We start from the raw sequence: 18,326 nt of genomic DNA, 5'->3' as shown, positions 1-18,326 counted from the left end.
AAATTTTCAAAGCATTTTCTAAAATGTGTCAAAATAAGACTTGTAACCAAAAATCATTCCATTTGCTGAAACACAAATGGTCAAACTCTTGTGGTCAAATAAAGGTTCAAAGTGCATGCTTATTAAAATCCAGTTTTGTTGGAACCAATTTTTCCAGACTTTTGACAATGAAAATTCAAATTTGGATCAAATTTGAGACTCTGAGAACCCCGATATACAGTTTTATCAAAATATTACCCTAATCAGCAAAACAAGATTACCTTAACAGAAACAATAATATTTTCTGTATAGACATGTTCAGATTAAAACATGTATCCAAATCATGTCATGCTTACCAGCCAGGTATCTGTGGCAACCTCATCTACTGTTGCCTCCACGTCACAGCCCAGCAGCGGCACGATAGCATAATGCGCCACAGCTCTCGATCGGCCAACCAAAATCTTCCCAGCGTTTTCCATGACTAGCTCTGACAGCTGGGCTTCAGCCTCAGCTCCGAAACCAACCAAAATGAAGCGCTTCCCTGAAAAAAGGCCACCCTCTGAGGCTTCAGCCAAAGTGGAGTCCTTCCCTTCAACCAGAGGTTCTGGAAGTAAAACGCCATGCCTCCTGCTGGTATCGTCAGTGTCCTGAGGCAGTTCCACTGCAGGAAAGACAGGCAGAGATGAGCGGACGAGATGAACAGAAGTAAATGGATGAAAGATTTATCAACTCACCCACAGTCTGGTCGTTCCCCATGTACTGGGAGAGCAGGTCTTCCTCTGCTCTGGACTGTCGGGCTGGACTAGGGGCAGGAGGGGGAGCTACAGAGGGTCTGGAGGCACGAGGGGCAGCTTTGTGAAGTGCAGGTATATCAACAGCGGCTAGGGCTGGGGGCAAGAAAGACTGGTGGAAGTAGCCATCCTCAGGGAGCAAGGAACCACGGGAAAAACTGTCTAGAAGCCACTGCACGGTCACTATATGAGGTCTGAGGAGAAGAACATGTCTGAGAACCACATTGGATTTGTTTAAACTGCACCTTATTTTGGCCTAGGACACCAATTTGAAGTGTTTTCACACAAGACTTTTTTGGATTGTGTGTTTTAGAGCTTTTCTTTTAGTTTAATCATAAATTCACATAACAGTGCCAATTGGATCGGCACAAAAACAATCAACTTGAGGCTGCCTGAATGAGCTGGATTAAGCCTGACTGAAAACAAACACTGAGGTTGTTAAATTGTGGTAAAAAAGCAATCCAAACCCTGTGGACTAGTACCAATCAGTTTCAATTTATAATACAAGCTGAAGCATCATTCCATTCTAGCCCCTTTCACACATACAGACTGTATGTGTGAACAGGCCCTTTTTGAAAATACTGGTAAATTCGTTCTGGCAATTTTCCGGAAAGAGAATTTGTAACATTACCGGTAATTTGCCAGAATGCACACATATTATGTACATTTCAACATGTGAAAGTGTTCCTCTATATGTTTTCATTGAAGTTGTTCACAATACCCATCCATCCACAGAGTTTGTAATGCAGTCAAATGTTTACAAATACAAGCGCAACCGTTTAGAGGTCATTTCTGGTTAATGATGTCAGAATTTACCAGTATTTTGAAATGGATGTGTGAACGGTCTTTTCCAGGAAAATTCCATAACGTCCTTGCCTGTGTGAACAGCATTTTTTTAATACACGAGTAAAGTCGTTCCGAAAGTTTTCAGGATATTTACCAGTATCACTGTGTGAAAGGGGCTACTGTGGGTAAACAATACTTAATATTTGCCGCTGTAAAACGAAAAGCACCTATAATTGATGTGCTATACATCTATAGCTATTTAGATATAACACCCAAAGCTTAAAAAGATAGGAAGGGTTCATTTGAATGATATGTACATTCATATTCAGCAATAAATGATTTCTTTAACACATTAACTTTGGCCTATATTCATAAAATATTGCATTTTACATCTAAGAGTTTTACTAAATAGCCAAATAATTTTTGGTACATTTTCTAAAAAACGCAAAGCCCAAATAAAAATTTATGTAGCTTTTGAACCCTGGGGTCTATTTTCATAAATGTGGTCTTGTTTTAAACTAGACACTTGAATATTTGTTACTTAAGAGTTAAATGACCCAAAAATTGTATAGCAATATGGTAAAATATGGTTAAATATAGATAAACATTACTTATGCTTAATAGATTCACTTAATAAAAAAATGGATGTTCATTAAATGGTTATGGTTTAAAAACACCAAAATATAAAGATGTATTTATGCCCATGTTGTGATTCAAATTTGAGGATGATACTGGTTTCTGTACGCATTTATTTTAAAAATGACTTTCAAAATGGACACCTGGTAACCAAGTGCCCAACTGCTCTGCCCACCAAATCAGGAGGAAAAGACAAGAAAAAACTATTTCAGATCCAGATCTATTTTACACCCAGACTGAAAACACAAAGCTTTCTTTAAAAAAAGCAATTCAAAGCTGCAATTCACTAGTGGATTCTTATTGAACTTCATAGCCACAAATATTAAAAATATAAACATGAACAGAACACGTCTAGAATGGAGAGGCCACTCTGACAAGGTTTTCTTAGCAGTGGAAAATAAAATAAATGAATAGGAGGGGGGAAACTTTTAATAGTATACAAGAGGCTGCATAAAGCCTGAAATGTGCACTTTTAAATGAGCCACCTTATTTAGAAAACAAATGTGGTCTAGTCTTGTTATCTATGTAGAAAAATGCAATGCAGAATTCCCTGTCTGAGCTCATTAGCCCTCTGATTAGTTCCCGTCTTTGGGATTCAAACACAAATCATGACGACAGCCACTTTGTGATGGCTCAATAAGTTTTGTTGTGATACCTTGGGATGTTTGAACGAGACTCGTACATGATCAACATCACATTTCTCAAAAAAAAAAAAAAAACGCAACCCTTGCAGATTGTCGACAAAAGTCATTTTAGGATAGTTTGTGGTTAGGTCTTAGTGGATTAGAAGTAGTGGTGTAACAGATGACAAATCTCACGGTTCGGATCACATAATGGTTTTTTAAATCACAAATTTACGAATCTCAATCACTTTCTTGATTTTTTGTGTTTTTCAAACACAGATTTAAATGCAACGATTGGAAGGATTAATAAACATATGCAAATCACCATAATTTATAATATATGTTGCGTATTTGTTAAGATCCCGATCTTTTAATGACTAATTGTGCAGTTTACACTGAATGCATTAAAGCAGGATAAACAAGTAGAGACAGAAAACCTTTAATAAAACCCACAACATCCCGAATAACCTATCACAACGTTTTCCGTCATCATTATATTTCACAGGAAAGCCTAAATGCTTTCATACATGTGATTTGAAAGACGCGCGAGGCGATTTCTCTGTGATCGTTACAAATTTAGGATTGATCTTAAAGTAAAAAAAATGTGTTAATGCACAGGCCACGCGTGTTCCAAACCCTGGGTTGTGATACGTACGAATCAACCGTGATCTGTTACACCCCTAATTAGGAGTCTTTTTAACTACTCCTAATGTATCACTGATTTAGAGAAAATTTTAGTTCTAAAAGACTTTGTGAAATACTCTTAGAACAAATGTTTAAGAGTAAAATCTAGGATTTTCTCCCAAATCGGCCTAAAGTCTGGCTCACACTGTGTGATTTTTTTTATAATCCCAAACGACTGTAGCATGTCAGACTGCACAAACATGGCTCCCATGTCACACTGTAAGATCTCAGCTGTCATAAAGTCAGACTGAATGACAATGAAGACGCGCTAAACACAGAAGAAAATGCCCCTGGAGTTTGACGTCATCCACCTGTGACACTTTCACTATCCCGTGTTCTAAAAAGTTCCTCACAGCAAACGTAAACTATCTGTAGCGGCAATTTTGCACACGCGTGTCTCAATAATAAAACCAGGAAGAAAAAAACTGTTTTGACATTTCCCCGCAGTCGTTTGAATTATTGCATGGATTGCATCATCAAATTCAGAGCTCCTATTGGTTCTTGGATTGATGCTCATTGCAGCTATTGTCACACTGCAGGAAAGTGTCTGAAATCTTCTGACACTGCCAGAACTTCATCAGATGAAAAATCTGATCGCAATGGGCTGTCAGTGAACAGCTGCCAACAGCTGTCTGTGAACATGTCAAACCAATGATCAATGGTCACTGATTTTAGCCTAGGATTTCAGGAATCTTTTAGGATTTCCCAAATTTGCCTCAGATGACAAAACCGTGGCTGAAATCTCACAGTGTGAGCAGGGCTCAAGTTAGGAGCTACTTTTAGTCTTAAGATGATTTGTGAATATGCTGCCCTGGAGGTTTCAGTTTGTAAAGTTGTCAAAACCTGTATACCAATTCATTTAAAGACAACAGATTTTTATTGACCTGTGAGTTGCGTTGTCAAGGAAGGCTTTGATTCCCTGGTCTGCTTCTCCCATTACTATATGTGTAAGTTCTTGGGTGGGCTGGTTAAAGCGCAGACCTCCGGCAGTGTTCACCATTCGCCTCAATTTCTCCAGTTTCTTTCCTGACAGGCCACACAGATACAACTACAGGAAGAAAAGAGGATGTGGATTCAGTTCAGTGGAGGTGAAACTGCTAATTTTCAGTTATATCGAGACATCATTTTAATCTAAACACTGTACCAAACGTCTGACTATAATATAAACATACCATGTCTGCGTAGAGTTATTCTCACCTTACAGCCGTCCAGCAAGTCATCAACTCGACAGACGGTGATGTCAAATGAGTCGACTGGATCAGGCATCTCTATGTGGCTGATTCCTGCTGTAGTGAGGGCCGTTTCATTGACATTAAGGCTGATGTTGGAGATATGACTCAATCCCAATAGCGAGGGACCATCTGCATCAAAACATGACCATTAATGAAACGATTAAATCTATAGCTAAAACAATGAAATTAGAACAAGTAATACCCTATTTATTCAGGTGATTTTTTTTCAAGTTTGACTTTTTTCAAGTTTCAGTATTGTTTACATCAGGGGTCCCCAAACTCGCTCATGGAGGGCTGGTGTCCTGCATAGTTAATCTCCTTGTAATCAAGCTCCTACTAGGCTTGCTAGAAATGTCCTGGCAGGTTTGTTGAGGCAATTTGGAACTAAAATTTGCAGGACACCAGCCCTCTAGGACCGAGTTTGTGCACCTCTGGTCTACATGAACACTACTATTTCAAAGTTTGAGGTTGTTCATTTTTTTATGCTTCTGAATTCAATTCAATTCACCTTTATTTGTATAGCGCTTTTACAATGTAGACTGTGTCAAAGCAGCTTCACATAAAAGGTCATAGTAAATTGGAACAGTGTAGTTCAGTTTTTAGTGTTTTAGTTCAGTTCAGTTTGTTCTTGCTTCTGAAGTCTCTTATGCACACAAGACTGTACTTATTGGACTAAAATTGCAGTAATAAGGAAAAAAACTGTGCGACAATGTTTCAAATTTAAAAAAAACTTTTTATTTGAATACACTCATTTTTAAAGTGATTCTAGTGAGTAGGGATGGGTATCGTTAAGGTTTTAACGGTATTACTACTTTTATTGATACCACTTATTGGTTCGGTACTTTAACAGTTCTCGTATCTGTACTTTTTGTAGTGTTTTTTTTTATTTTATGAAAAATAAATAAATAAATAAATTGAACAGAATTAACAGCACTTTGTTTTGTTATTAAGTTTTTAATGTCAAATAAAACTAAACCAATAATTGTAAAACATAAAAAAAAATTTCCTGTAAAAGACTGTACAATGGTTTGAAGGAAAATGAAGAAAAATCAACATGTTTGACTTTACTGGCAGATGTTGGGATCATTCTTGGTTTATTGTGCTCCCTGCAGTTGAAAATACCCTCTTTGAGTTGCAAAATGCAGTTAAATGAGATAATGTTTATGATTTTTTATTAACGCATTCACAAACTGGTCGTGGTGGTGGAGTTGCATCAATCTTTAGTGATATTCTTAAAGTTAATCAGAGAAACGGACTTGTGTTTAGCTCCTTTGAAGTATTAGCGCTTAGGTTTTTGCATAGTGTTTGGAAGCATAACATTATGTTATCTCTCGCTCTAATCACCATATATAGACCCCTAGGACCCTATGTCAATTTTCTAAAAGAGTTTTCTGATTTTATCTCTGACTTACTAGTTAAAACTGATAAAATACTAATTGTAGGAGACTTTAACATCCACATAGATGACGCTAACGACACAGTAGGGCTCACGTTTATGGACTTACTACATTCAATAGGGATAAAGCAAAATGTTATTGGTCCAACCCATCGCCTAAAGCATACACTAGATCTAATTCTGTCTTATGGAATTGAGGTCATTGATGTAGACATTATACCACAAAGTGGTGATATTACAGACCACTACATCTTACTATATAAGCTGTGTTTACCTGAAATTAGCAGATCCGCTCCGATATATCGCCCTAGTAGAACTATTGTTCCATCCACCAAAGATGAATTTATAAATAACCTACCTGATCTTTCTCTACTTCGAAATGCACCCGCAAACGCAAATGACCTTGATGTAGTAACCAGCAGTATGGATGCCATCTTACTAGCACTTTAAATACTGTGGCACCCATCAAACTAAAAAAGACTAGAGAGAATAAAACTACACCATGGTATAATAGTCATACCCGCGCTCTCAAAACAGCAACCCGTGCCCTGGAACGTAAATGGAAAAAAACTAATTTAGAAGTCTTTAGAATTGCGTACAAAGACAGTATGTCCAGCTATAGGAGGGCTTTAAAATCTGCCAGGGCTGAGCACCTCCGCAAACTGATAGAAAATAATCATAACAATCCTAGATTCTTATTTAACACCATTGCTAAATTAACAAATAATCGGTCATCTTTGGAACAAAATGTTCCACCGCAAATTAGTAGTGATGACTTCATGAATTTTTTCAGTGATAAAATAGAAGGCTTTAGACAGAAAATAGGAGATATTAAACTTTCTGCACCGCCTTATACTTCAGGTCCAGTAAACACGCCTCTGAATCAAAATAACCTACAGTGCTTTAAAATCATAGAACAGGAAGAGCTAGACAAAATTATAAATAGTTCTAAACCAGCTACGTGTATATTGGACCCAATTCCAACAAAGTTACTGAAAGAATTGCTACCTGTTATAGGAGAACCTCTTCTTAACGTTATCAACTCTTCTTTATCTTTAGGCCATGTTCCAAATCCTTACAAGTTAGCTGTTATTAAACCTATTAAGAAACCACAACTGGACCCCAGCAACTTAGCTAATTATAGGCCTATTTCAAACCTTCCATTTATGTCTAAAATACTAGAAAAAGTTGTTTCTGCTTAATTATGCTCCTTTCTGCAAACAAACAATGTTTTTGAAGTGTTTCAGTCAGGTTTCAGAGCTCATCACAGTAAAGAAACTGCATTAGTGAAAATAACCAATGATTTACTCTTAGCTGCTGACCAAGGGTGCATCTCGCTATTAGTTCTACTCGATCTTAGTGCGGCATTTGACACCATTGACCACGGTATCCTCATTAATCGCTTAAAGTCTACAGGTGTCCAGGGACAGGCCCTACAATGGTTTAAGTCATACTTAGCTGACCGTTACCAGTTTGTGAATATTAATGGACAGCCTTCACAAATCAGCCCAGTAAAATACGGGGTGTCTCAAGGATCAGTTTTAGGCCCTTTGCTGTTTACAATATACATGCTACCCCTGGGAGACATTATTAGAAGACATGGGATCAGCTTTCACTGCTATGCAGATGATACTCAATTATATATTTCAACTAAACCTGGCGAGACGTCTAAACTATCCAAGCTAACTGAGTGTATTAAAGATGTTAAAGACTGGATGACCAACAATTATCTTCTCTTAAACTCAGACAAAACGTAATTATTACTTATTGGGCCTAAATCCTGTACACAGCAGATCTCACAACTCGACCTACAATTAGAGGGATACAAAGTTAGCGTTAGCTCTACTATAAAAGATCTGGGTGTCATATTAGACAGTAATTTCACTTTTAAAAATCATATATCTCATTTCACAAAAACTGCTTTCTTTCATCTGAGAAATATCGCTAAGTTACGAAGTATGCTATCCATCTCAGATGCAGAAAAGCTAGTCCATGCTTTTATGACTTCTAGGCTGGACTACTGTAATGCACTGTTTGCTGGCTGCCCAGCATCCTCTATTAACAAACTTCAATTAGTACAAAACGCAGCTGCCAGAGTTCTTACCAGGTCTAGAAAATTTTATCACATCACCCCAATTTTATCCTCCTTACACTGGCTGCCTGTTAAATTTCGTATTGAATTTAAAATATTGCTTCTTACATATAAAGCTTTAAATAATCTAGCTCCTGTTTATCTAACCAATCTTCAGTCTCGCTACAATCCAACTCGCTCTTTAAGATCTCAAAACTTAGGGCTTCTGGTAGTACCTAGAATAGCAAAGTCGAGTAAAGGAGGTCGAGCCTTCTCATTTATAGCTCCTAAACTCTGGAATAGCCTTCCTGATAACGTCCGAGGCTCAAACACACTCTCCCAATTCAAAACTAGATTAAAGACCTATCTGTTTAGTAAAGCATACACTCAGTGCACCACTTAGCGGGCTTCCACACAGGTTTCTGCACCTTGTTTATATACACTATGAACAGCAGCTACGCTAATTATTTTCTTTATTCTTCATTTCCACCTGGGGATACTCTTCCCGAGGCCCTCAGACTATGCAGAGTCACTGATCCGATCCAAGACCAATGACGAGATGATCCCAAGGTTTCCATATCCTGGACCAGGCCGTATCCTGAGCAGCTACTGTGGTGGTCATGGAGGAGTGGAGAACATGAGACTGATTCCTGTGACGCTCCAGAGACAGACGAGTCTTCGCTGAGGCCAGCTTCCAGCCTTCGCCACTGAGACTGCAGCTCTGCACAAGACGTTTGGCCAGCGGAGAAATTAAAATGGTCGTGCCCAACTGAGCCTGGTTTCTGTCGCCACTAGCTTGCATGGTTCGGGATCTATAGAGCTGCGCATCGTTGGATCTGCTCTTCAGTGTTTGGACTCTCAGTAGTGATTATTAACCACGCTAAACTGAACTGAACTTAAACACTACAAACTGAACTACACTGTTCCTATTTACTATGACCTTTTATGTGAAGCTGCTTTGACACAATCTACATTGTATAAGCGCTATACAAATAAAGGTGAATTGAATTGAACAAAGGAGTTAACAGTGTTTTGGGTGTTAACTTTTAGAGCACCTTGCAATGTAAAAATAAGCATTTTTTAAAATAATTTCTTAATAAGCATAGTTTGTTATTAGGCTATTCATAGGCTATATTTGTAAATACAGCTGTTTAAGATTTATTTAGGTTACTGCAGAAAAAAAATACTGTTTTTCTTTGTAACCGAATGTGTGTGTTAACTATTAAAGTTAAACTAATTTAGGTGATTGACTGCTGGCATAACAATGTGGATGATGTAACGTTACCGTTAGTAGCTAGGCAGTCAAAAACTTTTCATTGCAGTTAATGCACTTTTGAAAGACACTTTCACTTCGCTTATTCAAGAAAACAACTTATTGCGTTTGTTGCAACGGGCATTGTTGCTGTCCACTCCGGAAATACAACCCATTTGGTTCCCTCTGCAAGCTTTCAAGCTGTGTGTGCATGCAAGTCTGTGTCGCGAGCTATGCATGTTCGCTTAGCGCGAGCCTCTGCCAAGTACGTGCGCACAGCCGAGAACTGTCAAGGCTTTTGTACTTGACACACTCTCTGGAAACACGAGCCTTTCTCATGTGAGATTGCCAACCGAGGAGATGAATATCAAGTATGGCAAATTAGAAAAGGTTGGCCAGTTAAATTATGCAACTTTAAGTAATGTTTATTCAGCAATAATTCTCCAGTACTGATACCAGAACTGTTAACGCATATCGATACTTAGGTCTTTTATAATTTAGCACCGATAAAGTACTAGTAAGGGAAAGAAAGATACTTTTAGGATGTTTTAAAGCAGTTTTTAAAACAGAAGCCTTTTGTAACATTATTAATATCTTCTTAATATCTTGACTAAGACAAGGAAGAAAAAAAGAATTAAAAAAAAGGAAAGCTTATTGAAAAGTAATGTAGGAGTGCAAACAAATGGTGACTCAATCAAAACCATAAGACCAATTTTTGACTCCTCACCTTCTTTACTCCTGCTGTGTCCTGTAGGAGTAGAAGTATTTGGTCTGCCAGACTTATCCTCAGTTTTTCTCTTATCTCCACGCTCCACGGCATACCTGCTCTCATCCTGACAGAAGCCCTTCTCTATGCTGTCAAATAGCCAGTGCAGGGACACACAGTATACGTTCCATTTACGGGCAAACTCATATTTCTGACCTGAAAAGCAACACACAGCACTAAAATAAAGCACAGAGTAAAACTGTATCCTAAAACAGTGTGATGGAGTCAAGAGAATGTGTTCACCAGTGGGTTCATTGACAATGAGGTGAGTGCACTCGTTCATCTTGAGCTGCCCTGTGTAGGTGGCTCCATTCTGATCACACAACCTTTGAACCTCTTTACGTTCAACAGTAGAGAGGCCCGTCACACACACTGTACAGCCTTTTAGGACTGGACACCGATAATCCTCTGTATTCAGCTCAGAGTGATGGAAAACACTTGAGAGGAGAAAAAGAAATTAAAGGATTTATTAGACATACTGTACATTAAGGTTTGTGCAAAGTTATGAACATAAAAAGGTGATCGTCTTTTCGCTCCTATTATGATGAATGGTATATCTGAGTGAAACATTACACATTAAGTACCAGGGTTTCTGAAGGTTTTCCCCAAGTCAAATTTAAGAATTTCCGGACCATTATGAATGAATTTTAAGACATTTTAAGACCTGTCAAACATCCTCAGTATATAAAAATTTGATTGGATCATTGTTATTTGTCATTATCAAAGTAGAGATAAATTAAATAAAAAATAAGAACTGTCCAACTTGCTCTAATGGTGTGGCAAGGTGGAGTGAAAAATCTCATATCATTATGCGTCATCTTGTATTCTGATAACGATATAGTGCCTTTTCCATTAATTAAATCAATTAACAGCTTTTGTATATATATTGACCACATGGAAAAGACCATTTCTTTTTTTTTTTTTTTACATTTTAAAGAGTACTATTAAAAAATGTGCTCATTCATGGGTGACACTTCTGGACTAATGTTTGATTAAGAATGTAGAAATAGAAAATAAATGTTTAGAGAATAAATAGCCCCCCCCCCCCCCCCCCAACCCCCCTCATAAAATATTGCTCAATAAAATTCTAAATACAAACATTGTACTTTCAAGCTTGCCACCTTTTCGCCATTCTGTTATTCGTGATTATGCCAGCAGATTGGTCATCCAAATGATGAAAAAGGTTTGCTGTAAACAATGCATTTTGCAACACCACAAAATAAATGACAAGATTATGATCATGTTGTAAAGAGTTACCTGTCCTGAGACTTTTCCCAGCATGCTTTCACCCAGCTGGGTAACAGGATGGGCTTCCCAAGGCTTGCTGCCACCAGATATTTTTTACTCCCCACTTCACCTGCCACAAGGTGAGTAACAGACACGTTGAGATCCCGGTAGACCCGTCCACCCATCAGCTGGATAAGATCCATCACTTCACTCTACAAGAACAAAATAAAAGCTGATAATTTGTTATAACTGCACATGCAGATGTAACAGCATTCCAGTTCTACTGTATATGTTACAGGGCTGTTCACGATTGAAATTTAGCCTGGGTCATTCTAAACCTAGTTTGAACAGAATCCTAGGTAAAATCCTAGGTTAAAAGTACACCGGTTAATAATTTAATGATTCTTAGATTTCACACAGTGCAATCCTAAAACCTGTGTCAGTCATTATTTACATATTTGTGGTATTAGTGTAAAACTTTAGCAAAAAGTGGCAAATGACCTGCATGGTTTCTGCTACCTTCATTCTTCCATGGCAGGGCGCCACATCAAACTTAATCCCGCCACAGCTACATTAATGTTACAGCTTCTCATTCAAAACATTCAGTCGTTGTTTTTTTAATAGCGGGTTATAATCACACCAAAACATATTAAAAGGTAAGTGAATTATAACAGCGCAAAATTTTCTGTAATCGTAGTGCTGTGCATTGTTTGTTTAACCCTTTAAGGTTACATGCTGACTGACTGACTGACTGACTGACTGACTGGGCTTCGCGATGTGAGGCCAGGAAACACGGCGTAGCTTTCAGTTAAGATAAACAATTTCCATAATTATACTTTATAGATTAAGGTCTATGCCTCTGCATACAATGACTTTATCTTGCTGGAGTTTATAGCCATTTCACTTTACTTCAGGATGCAATAATGCCACTCTATAGGTTTATTGGAGACATTCATAAATATTCCTTAAAAACTAATAAATGTTGGAGACATACTTGTTACATAAACGCTCTAAACCGCACTTCAGAAGTGTTTTTTGAGGGGGCGTGCAATAAGTTTTTTGCATGAACAAAAGAAATCGGAGTGCAAGTAAAGAGATTCGCATGCTCCTATCAAATTTTATACTAAACAGACTTTACAGACTATAAAGAATGCAAAAAGAACATCTCTTTATTCAAATTCATTCTTTGCATTATTATTTGACATTTTTCAGTTTACATTTATATACAAGTATAGTGTGTCTATTGCTGTCTTTTAACAAGATTTTAACACCACAGTTTCACAATGCATATGTTAGGCACAGAAATTCACATTTAACACAGTAACATTTTATTACACCAGGCAATATCACTACTTGAAAGCACAAAGCCTTCCTTTAGCCAGGTTGTATACTGTAAAGTGTTTATAGCCCAGGTTCAAGTGCAGTGTGAAAGCCCTAATGAAAGCAAAGATGGACAACTTAATCATATATCAATACTGCAGATCATAGCTTTCTCCTTACCCGTGCCTCTTTGTCGAGGTTAGTGCAGGAGACTGTGACATCAGCCATAGACATGTTATACACAGGCTGCTCTGCTTTGGGCACACATCTCTGCCTCTGCAGACAGAAAAGCACTACTAGAGGACTCACAATCCTGCATCCCAGCTGCAAAAAAATTAGGAAAAATACAACAACTTATTATTATTTATTTTATTATTAAAGGGGTGGGAGGGGACATGATTTTGTCCTTCAGAAATTTGTGAGAATGAAATTTGTGAAATGAAATTTATTTTACAATAAAAATACACAATTATTGTAAGCTCTGATTTCATTAGGGAAGTATAACAATACAATAGAGGTGCATAATACTGGAAAAACATGCGATATGCTATATTGTAGTTGATTATTGTGATGAAAACATTACTTGCAATGTAGTTCTATTTATAAATTGAATGATCATACTAAGTTCTGAACTAATCAAATCTAATTCAGGCTTTAAAAATAATTTATAAAAAAAAAAAAAAAAAAAAAAAAAAAACTGTCAACGTGCAAACATTTAGACGTTAAAGCAGACTGAAACCCTTTGCAGATATTCTGACTCTTATTGGGTGTTGTCATTTTCAACCTCCAACATAATTTTTACATTTATTTTTATTGTCATCTTTCTGCTCTGAGACTCCCCTACTGGGGAGGCAGGTATAAAGTAAGGCAGGCTCCATCTGATTGGTCAAATCTAGATAACCTATACGTAAAACTGCTTGAACCAGAAATTGAATTTATTGCACTTTTCTATGATAAAGACATTGTAAATACTGTTATAATAAAAAAAAAATTTATTTAATGTGCATCCCTAATATACATAAAAATGTAGGTTATACATCTCTCCAAACATGTGTTAACGATACACAGAATAGTGGTGCATTAATCTATTATAAAACTGCAATACAAAAATACACAAATGTGTAAAATGTGTTTGTCTAAAATATCAAGAGGTAGCCACTAGCCAGCTGCCAACATTTCAGTTTATTAATAATAAAGAAAAAATAACATAAAGGAATAGTTGACTCGAAAAATGAAATTGTAGTGATCATTTACTCACCCTTTCACTTTTAACAAATCTGTTTGACTTTCTTTCATTGGTTGGACACAAAATAAGTTCTTTTGAAGAAAGATGCGAAAACTGAATTCCATAGCATTTGTTTTACAGACAATGAATGCCAATGGTTACATGTTTCCAACATTCTTCTGAATATCAAAAAAACTCAAACTGAGTTAAAACAAGTCAAGAGTGAGTAAAGGCTGATTTATACATCTGTGTCAAGCACACGCATCGGCGCAGCCTTCGCGCGGTCGCATAGCCCTCACCATCGCGAACCTCTCAAAAAATTTAACTACACATTGCAACATTGCGTAGCACAAGCTCTGTAACTGGTCAGCTTGGCACCGGTGACGAGCGCTGTGAGCCCAATGAAGCGAGTCCTGTGAAGGAGCTCTAGATGGAAACTTTTGCTTTGGGTTTACCTCATGATTAAAGTTGTTTCACATCCACCAGTTCCAGTCTCTGAATGAGCGAAACACGACACAGAGGAACTAAAAACCTACATCCAGCTAGCGTTTCGGAAGTGTTATTGCAGAGCAACACAAACAGCATGCAGAATTATAAATGCATGACTACACGCAAAGCAGGCATCGTGCCGATCACTCGACGCAGAAGTATAAATCAGCCTTAAATGTCACAATGATTTTCATTTCTGGGTGAACTAACTTGGGCTGCACAATATATTGTTTCAGCATCGATATGAGAATATGCAATGTTGAGTTGGGATTATAGCTCATTATATACAGTAGTTGATTATAATCAATGCAGCGTTTAATCATAATGGAGTAAACGTTTATCATTTGCATGCATTTTAAAGAGATAATTCACCCAAAAATTAAACTTTATTTACTATTTTCATTACAACCTCCAATTGTTTCAAACATTTACGAGCTTCTTTTTTTTAAGTTGAGCACACACAAAAAAAAGATAATTTTATAATTTATACAGTTGAAGTTAGAATTATTAGCCCCCCTGTCTATTTTTCCCCAATTTCTGTTTAACGGAGAGAAGATTTTTTTCAACACATTTCTAAACATAATAGTTTCAATAACTCATTTCTAATAACTGATTTATTTTATCTTTGCCATGATGACAGTAAATAATATTTGACTAGATATTTTTCAAGACACTAGTATTCCGCTTAAAGTGCAATTTAAAGGTTTAACTAGGTTAATTGGGTTAACTAGGCAGGTTAGGGTAATTAGGCAATTTATTGTATAACGATGGTTTGTTCTGTAGACTATCGAAAAAAATATATAGCTTAAAGGGCCTAATAATTTTGACCTTAAAATGGTTTTTAAAAAAATTAAAACTGCTTTTATTCTAGCCAAAATAAAACAAATCAGACTTTCTCCAAAAGAAAAAAACATTATCAGACATACTGTGAAAATTTCCTTGCTCTTGCCCAGTTGGGAAATATTTAAAAAAGAAAAAAAAATTCAAAGGGGGGCTAATAATTCTGACTTCAAATGTATGTTTGAAACAAGTGATGGGTGAGTAAATAGTAAGTAAATTTTTATTTTTAAGTGAACTATCCCTTTAAGGCCTGTGATCGTGTGAACATTTCAATATTTCAAATTTTAAAACATCCCGTTACAAGACATTTTTTTGTAACTTTATTAAAGATAATATAATATACAGTGAAGACTATGCAGTGTTGATTATCGGATATATGTACATGAATACTGTTAGACTCTCCAGAAAACTATTCACTTTTATCTCAATATATTTTAGTAAATATCTATATTTTATATTTTTTTGCTTGCAATATATTCGTTATATATTATTCAAGATTTCCCCCTCTACAAAATCAAATTTTTAAAAATAAAATTTCAAAATTTGGAATGCCCTTTTTTCTTATGTTAAAACTCTCCAGCTGGATCTAGACTGATCACCCTTGCTAGCCCTTGACAATAATAATACATCAGATTGTAATTTTTTGTTACTCGAATTGTAACATTGAGATTATTGCAAAAATGTAGACATCTGTCTTGCATTATTTGTGCAATTTGATTTTATTTTATTATTATTTTAATTTATTTATTATTATTTTTATTATTAATATTTGTATTTATATTTTTTCTATTATTATTTCTATAAGGGTTGTTTGATAGGTTTATAAAATGGAAAAAATTTTAATAAATCATAAACAAAAAAGAAATAGAGAAAACTAAATTGTGTATTAATAATAAATACAGAATTATGTTCTCTCTGGATTTAATAGAATAAATAACCCAAATGCTCATGAACACAAAAAGCACGCAAACTCTCACCCTTCTGCAGTGGTCAAAGGCAGTACTGGTGAAGTCACTGAACACAAACAGTGATTTGTCATTGTGGTCCAGCTCTAGAGCCGCTTCCTCATCCACCATCTGCACATATTTCTCTGACTGCAACTCCACTATTGCCTAAAGACAAGCATACAGTTACATGAACAAAACGTGTCATGCAATAGCAAACATTAGTCTAAAAGATATAACGTTAAAGTCCCCATAAACCGGAAGCTGCAAGCTTTTCTCATATTGTGACAGTTCCTAGAGAAACAGAATTTTAAAAGAGCAAACAGTGGGCATGGCTTGTTTTTACTACCACAGGCTGAATGGAAGTAGTAAAGTAGACATTTCATTCAGAAAGATTGGGAAAGGGGTTTTGGAAGAGTTGTATGCAAAATCCCAAATCGACTTAGCATTTCAGCAGTTCTGGTTCCTTCGTCCCAAAGTCAATGTTTTTTTTTTTTTTATGGGATTTCGATTAAATTGCTTAAATAAGGTTAAATAAAACACATCAGCCACATCTCACTCCTGATTTTTTTAATCAGTTATATATCTTTAAAAGACGGTTGCTATCAAGTTGCTAACTTCATGACAAAAACAGAATGAATGTTGTTCTCTATCCTTGATGGAGCTTGCAGACATTTGATAGAGCTGTCCCTCACACCTCATTTCTGTCGTTTATTTCTAAGGTAAGAGGGCTGTATGCATGCGTGCGATACATTAATTTGAATATTTATCTTATTTATATGTCTTATGATAATACTATGTAGGAACATTTATAAAGCATACAGTGCGTGTTTTAAAACTTTTTCAACAACCATAAAGCAAAACAAAAATGTATTTCCCCATGTAAAAACGCGATGTAAAAACAAATGTTTTGTATTTGTTTGTAATAAATAGCAAGGATTATAATATAATAAACAGAGAGAGTAAATCTGTCATGGACCATATTTCTAAAAATAAGCTTGAAAAGTTGTCTGTAGCAGGGTGGTGCTAAGGTCACAGGTAAGCGACCCGAAGGCACTGTAGGCCATTTATAGCCTAATGTTAGCTTTTGAGTTATTGCGTTTGCATTTAAGATCCAAAAGTGATAAAAGTTGTATTCTCGTGTGAGGATTATCCGGTAGGACAAAACATGTAAGCATAATGAACAGTGTTAACACAGAGCTTATTATTTGCCATCTTCGAACAGCCTATGGGAAAATTGTATCTGTTTGTTGTCAAAACTGACAGCTGGAGCAGCATGGTTAAGTATGTTTGCCACGCCCATTACCTCAAAATCAGGTAATCTGATAATTTAGCTGAAAACAAACAGGAAGTGCATTTTCAGATTTCAATTAAAGATTAGAAGATTAAGATTTTTTTCTTAATGACATGCGTAGGTGAATTGTTCACCACAAAACTGGCAATGTAAGCTAACAAAATCATATGGTTAGTTTTGATTTCTTGGGGATTTTAAGGATCATTTATTGACATAATAAAGAGAATTATACGTCACCTTATAGGCCTGGAGAGCCACATCTCTCTTTTGTCCATTGCTTTCAACAAACTTCACAATGTATGCATCCTTGCTGGCTTTTGACATGGTGACATGTAATCTACATTATAAGAAAGAAACATAAATAGCCGCTCATCTTTCCATTTTGGAAGATAATAATTACCAAATAATTACAAATCTCTAACTAAAAGCTAACTACGTGCTATTTCTGACTGACAATAGTAATGAATTATCCGCGATACAGCGTCGTAATGTTGTGCAGCTTTAGCTATTGTTTACAAACAATTGTAACAACAAATACCCACCGCTAAGTTACTGCGCAAGTATCTGTGCGACGATTAAAACTTAAATCTCCTAAAAGACGTTCACCACATTTCAGCTTCGTTTTATGACTTTTGTGCATCTACACAGGTAGAAACAGCATATAATAATACTACGATAAATCATTAGCGATTCTGTCTAGTTTATTTATCAAATCTAGACGTGTAAAGCTATATTACAGCGATTCGCGCCATCAGCTCAGAAAACAGCTTC

At 36.3% G+C, this 18,326-nt stretch overlaps 1 protein-coding gene across 1 annotated transcript in view; it reads right to left on the bottom strand.

Annotated features, from left to right (window-relative positions):
* topbp1 (DNA topoisomerase II binding protein 1) overlaps positions 1-18,307 on the bottom strand; it is a 40,927-nt gene extending 22,620 nt beyond the window's left edge. Inside the window, exons 1-11 of the mRNA XM_056450590.1 lie at positions 18,098-18,307; positions 17,793-17,892; positions 16,295-16,429; positions 12,944-13,087; positions 11,474-11,655; positions 10,460-10,653; positions 10,178-10,372; positions 4,697-4,860; positions 4,384-4,547; positions 714-964; positions 336-640 (exon numbers count right to left, since the gene is read on the bottom strand). Of these exons, the coding sequence (XP_056306565.1) occupies positions 336-640; positions 714-964; positions 4,384-4,547; positions 4,697-4,860; positions 10,178-10,372; positions 10,460-10,653; positions 11,474-11,655; positions 12,944-13,087; positions 16,295-16,429; positions 17,793-17,879 (1,821 nt within the window). The 5' untranslated portion in view covers positions 17,880-17,892; positions 18,098-18,307. The remainder of the gene's footprint in view (positions 1-335; positions 641-713; positions 965-4,383; positions 4,548-4,696; positions 4,861-10,177; positions 10,373-10,459; positions 10,654-11,473; positions 11,656-12,943; positions 13,088-16,294; positions 16,430-17,792; positions 17,893-18,097) is intronic.
* Positions 18,308-18,326: the final 19 nt, after the last annotated feature.

This window comes from Danio aesculapii, chromosome 24, assembly GCF_903798145.1.
Source record: "Danio aesculapii chromosome 24, fDanAes4.1, whole genome shotgun sequence".
In the NCBI taxonomy this organism is placed as follows: domain Eukaryota; kingdom Metazoa; phylum Chordata; class Actinopteri; order Cypriniformes; family Danionidae; genus Danio; species Danio aesculapii.
The sequence above is the reverse complement of the archived record's forward strand: the minus strand, read 5'-3'. Positions and strand labels throughout refer to the sequence as shown.